The 4,925-nt window shown below is 61.5% G+C and overlaps 1 protein-coding gene across 1 annotated transcript; it reads left to right on the forward strand.

The window, feature by feature from the left end:
- Nucleotides 1-21: 21 nt before the first annotated feature.
- Nucleotides 22-4,266, forward strand: ZNF319 (zinc finger protein 319). The gene is made up of 2 exons (XM_029925070.1): nt 22-176; nt 2,134-4,266. Exon 2 carries the CDS (start codon nt 2,385-2,387, stop codon nt 4,140-4,142), a length of 1,758 nt encoding a protein of 585 aa, XP_029780930.1. The 5' UTR covers nt 22-176; nt 2,134-2,384; the 3' UTR covers nt 4,143-4,266.
- The last annotated feature ends 659 nt before the right edge of the window (nt 4,267-4,925 follow it).

Below are 4,925 nucleotides of genomic sequence, written 5' to 3' on the forward strand. Positions count from 1 at the left end.
CCGCCGCTAGCCGGCTCCCCGCCCCCGGGCCGGCCGCCGCCGCCGCTACTCGAGGCCGGGGATTGGCAGTGCGCGTAGGCCGCGCCGCCGCCGCCGGAGCCGGAATAAAGGGGCAGCCGAGAGAGCAACCGGACGCCACCCGCCCCGCGCCTGACCCCGCGGGCGGCCTGGAGCAGGTGAGCGGCCGGGGCGCCTGGGGCTGCTTCTGGGGACCACTCCTGCACCCGCCGCACCCCTTCCCCAGCTGGTCCGCCCGCCAGCCTCCCCCACAACCCTCCACCCCCAACCTCCAGCCTGACCCGGCGGCCTCCTGTGCCGCTGGGCGCGCAGCTACTAACCGGGCCCAGCCTGCGGCCCTGGGGCCTTCCTCTGGTTCAGTCGCCCGCGGGGCCGGCGCTCTGGCGTGTAGCGGCCTGGCCATTCTCGGTGAGGGCTGACAGGAGGCGGCCCAGCTGGGCTGGTAGCAGTGCCTGCGGCGGGGAGGTGATCGCTTTTCATTCGGTTTCCCAGGGAGGAGGGAGGGCTGGCTTGGGACGCAGGTGGGGGCCTCCCTTTGCCTCCCTTACACTACTAGTCTCTCCTCTTTGCGGAATTATCAGGCCTCCGCGCTCTACCTTATTGGAAAGGGCAGGGATGGGCAGTGCAGCTGGGGGCCCAGGGTCGGGGACCCTGGTTCTGGCAGCCATTCATGCTGGGCGGGGGGGGAATCATCTAGGTTGGCGCATCTGGACCTAGACTGCGCTCAAAGTAGCCCCACGTCCCTCTTTCCTGGGGAGACTCCCTACCTGCTTGCTCATGCAACCTGCTGCCTCTGCCAGGAGCAGCGAAGATGCTGTGGATGATGTCCCCCCCCCCCGCTTCTGTTCCTTTGGCAGAACAGTTAGAGGCAGGGTTGGCCTGTGAAGCCATCCCCTTTTTGTCTCCTCTTTCCCTCAGGGGAAAACTTAGAAACTTTTCCATGTTTGAGGCAGAGGAGCTGGAAACCTGAAAGTGGGTTGCCTGTAATTCTGAAAGTTCTTCCCTCTCGCTCTCATTACCTTATGCTGCCACAAAGTGGTGAGTTAGAGATTTGCCTGGGCGGGTGGTCTTTACCTTCTCCATTGATAATCCAAAATGGTATAGACTTGGAGCAAGGGAACAGGGTTGTCTCTGGAGAGGTTGTCTGTTCCAGGTTGTCCTGGAGAGAGGAGAAATGCTCTGTGGTTAGCATACGACTTGCCACATTGCAGAGGCAAACTTGTAATTGTCTACCTTTTCTTGTAGGCCTTGGCACTGTCAGGGTCAGAGGATTCAGGAGCTTTGGGTGCTTTGGCAGATAACCAGAGTGGGGGGTGTTCTGCTGTGGAGACCTCCAGACTGGGTGGGTCTGTGGACCTATCATCCACCTCTCCCCTGTCCCCCCTCATCTTACATCAGCTCAGGTCTCTGCCAGGCCATCCAGACTGTTGCGTGGAGAAAGAACAGGCCCATGGTCAGGATAGAGGGCCTGCTGAATACTTGAGAGGGATGTAAGGTAGCCCCTCCCAGAAGTTTTTTTTAGATGGTCCTTGCTTCCTGTAGCTGTTTTAAATATTGACTATAAGGCTGTTTGCTGTTGGGCCCTCAGATCTGGGAGGCGTGGTTCTCTGTTCCAGCAGGCTCTTATCCTGAATGCTGATGTCTTGGGTTGTGATTCAGGGCTCTCAGGAGCTGGAAGGCCTCAGGGAGTCCTCAACCAGTGCCTCTTTGCTTTTATCTAACATATTGGACTTCCAAGTAAGATTTGCAAAAAAAAAAAACCCCACAAAAAAACCACGTATGCTGCTGAAATAGTTTTGGCTTAATGGATCAGTCTTCGCCTCCCTCTTCCTTTGGAGCAGGAGCAAAATTTATGACTTCTTTGTATTATGGGAAGATCATCCCAGCCCCTTATCTGTGAGACAGCTGACTGAAGAGGGCCGGCCGTAGGCTGGAGAAGCTGAGCTGCCAGCCAAGTTCTCTGATCTTGTGTGAAGAGAGCTGATCTTCAAGCTCTGAGCCTCTCTCCCTTCCCTGGTGTGGCAGCGGTGTGGCAAGTGCAGGCAGAGCAGGGAGAGGGCCCCAGGACAGCTGTGAATCTCTGCCTTGAGCTCACAAGTTTTCTCTTCTTTACAGAACCAGTCCTCCGGGAAGGCAGAGCCTTTCTGGCATTGCTGGCACCCTGCCTGGAAGAGCCCCCGGTCCTGCAGGCAGAGCCTTGTAATCTATCTTGGTTAATGACTTGGGCTGTCTGACCAGTCCCTCTTCTGTGCCTTGCCTGAGGTTTTTGTCCGTCCCTGGTCCTAGGCAGCCTCTGTCTGGGTCGGATCACCTTAAGTGGGAAACTGAAGCCATTATTCTCCAAGCCCTGTTTCATCCTCGCAAGCATGTCGGAAAGCTGGCAGCAGCCGCCACAGACGCAGCCACAGCAGCCGCAGCCACCGCAGCCGCAGCACCACGCCGAGCCCCCGCCGGCCCTGGCTGAGCACACACTGCCTCCAGGGTCAGCCGAGAACCCCCTGGGCTGCGCGGTCTATGGCATCCTCCTGCAGTCTGACCCAGGCCTCCAGCCCCCGCAGCACGCGCCCCTGCAGGCAGCCGGCGAGCCGGGCCCCAAGTGCGGTGTGTGCGGCCATGACCTGGCGCACCTGTCCAGCCCGCACGAGCACCAGTGCCTGGCGGGCCACGACCGCTCGTTTCAGTGCACGCAGTGCCTCAAGATCTTCCATCAGGCTACCGACCTGCTGGAGCACCAGTGCGTGCAGGCCGAACAGAAGCCTTTCGTCTGTGGCGTCTGCAAGATGGGCTTCTCGCTGCTCACCTCGCTGGCGCAGCACCACAGCGCGCACAGTGGCACCGGTGGCCTTGTGAAATGTTCCATCTGCGAGAAGACCTACAAGCCCACCGAGGCTGCCGAGCCCGCAGCCACGGCCGCCTCCTCGCTGCCTCCGGCCGCCGCGCCGCCCACGGTCACCCCCGCTGAACAGGCCGACAAGCCCTACAGCTGCTCCATCTGCCAGAAGCCCTTCAAGCACCTGTCGGAGCTGTCGCGGCACGAGCGGATCCACACGGGCGAGAAGCCGTACAAGTGCACGCTGTGTGACAAGAGCTTCAGCCAGTCATCCCACCTCGTGCACCACAAGCGCACGCACAGCTCCGAGCGGCCGTACAAGTGCGCGGTGTGCGAGAAGACCTTCAAGCACCGCTCCCACCTGGTGCGCCACATGTACGCGCACTCGGGCGAGCACCACCTGTTCCGCTGCAACGTGTGCGAGCTGCACTTCAAGGAGTCCTCGGAGCTGCTGCAGCACCCGTGCACGCCGAGCGGGGAGCGGCCCTTCCGCTGTGGCGAGTGCCAGAAGGCCTTCAAGCGGCCTTCGGACCTGCGGCAGCACGAGCGCACGCACAGCGCGGAGCGGCCCTTCAAGTGCGACCTGTGCCCCATGGGCTTCAAGCAGCAGTATGCGCTCATGCGGCACCGGCGCACGCATAAGACGGAGGAGCCCTTCAAGTGTGGCCTGTGCGAGAAGGGCTTCGGGCAGCCCAGCCACCTGCTCTACCACCAGCACGTGCACACCCTCGAGACCCTCTTCAAGTGCCCCGTGTGCCAGAAGGGCTTCGACCAGTCGGCCGAGCTGCTGCGGCACAAGTGCCTGCCGGGAGCAGCCGAGCGGCCCTTCAAGTGTCCCGTGTGCAACAAGGCCTACAAGCGGGCGTCGGCGCTGCAGAAGCACCAGCTGGCTCACTGCTCGGCGGCCGAGAAGCCCCTTCGCTGCACCCTGTGCGAGCGCCGCTTCTTCTCCTCCTCGGAGTTCGTGCAGCACCGCTGCGACCCAGCCCGCGAGAAGCCACTCAAGTGCCCGGACTGTGAGAAGCGCTTCAAGTACGCGTCCGACCTGCAGCGGCACCGGCGCGTGCACACGGGGGAGAAGCCCTACAAGTGCCCCAATTGTGACAAGGCCTTCAAGCAGCGGGAGCATCTCAACAAGCACCAGGGTGTGCACGCCCGCGAGCAGCAGTTCAAGTGCGTGTGGTGCGGCGAGCGCTTCCTGGACGTGGCCCTGCTGCAGGAGCACAGCGCGCAGCATAGTGCGGCAGCGGCGGCTGCGGAGGGCGCCTACCAGGTAGCCGCCTGCCTGCCCTGAGTGCGCGCCTCGGCCCCCATCCCGTTCCTCTCAGGCTCCTCACAATGAGCCCATCACTCGCCCTGGCCCGTGGTTGGAGGCCCTGGGCCCTGTGCCCTGAATGACCCTGAGGACAGAGGGCACTGGGCAGCCAGGGGTGGGGGGTGGGGCCGAGGGGGTGGGGGGTGGGGACCTGGAGGTGGGGGAGCCAGATTGCTGGGGCTGGTCCTGATCCCGCAAACCTCTTTCCCATTTCAAGATTCCTTTTCTTGAGAGACCCCCCTTTTTGTTTCTGGGGGCCTGGAACCAGGCTGGAAGTCAAGTGGCCTCTTTCTACCTGGTGGAGGGATTGGTGCCAGCTGAACCCTCCCAAACTTTTCAGCCTAATTAGAAATCAGATAGTTTAGGAAGGAGGATGGCCATGGTAGGGCCTGGGAGAAGGGCTGGACCCCATATGTGGGGTGGATATAGGGCATCCTCCTTCTAGTTGTTGTTCAAGGGAGAAGGCCAGCTTTGTGATATAGTCCTGGGGGCCAGGAGGGCACATGGTGAGCTGCAGGCCTGTCCGTCTGCTCTAGCTAGGGGCAATGTGCCCTTCTGGTTTCTGTGAGCTGGGTCTGCCAGGAGACAACTGGCCCAGCCCGAAGGGAGGAGGCAGAGAAGTTCTCCTGTGACACACCCAGCCAGGGACAGTGCCATTCACAGGGAAAGGAGGAAAAGGCAGCTTTTGTGCGGAGGGCTAATCTAGCTGTTCAAGAAGCGCCCCTCCTACCTCTGCAGCATGGTTCCAAGCTCCGGGGAATG

The sequence above is a fragment of the Suricata suricatta genome, chromosome 16 (assembly GCF_006229205.1).
Source record: "Suricata suricatta isolate VVHF042 chromosome 16, meerkat_22Aug2017_6uvM2_HiC, whole genome shotgun sequence".
Taxonomy (NCBI): Eukaryota; Metazoa; Chordata; class Mammalia; order Carnivora; family Herpestidae; genus Suricata; species Suricata suricatta.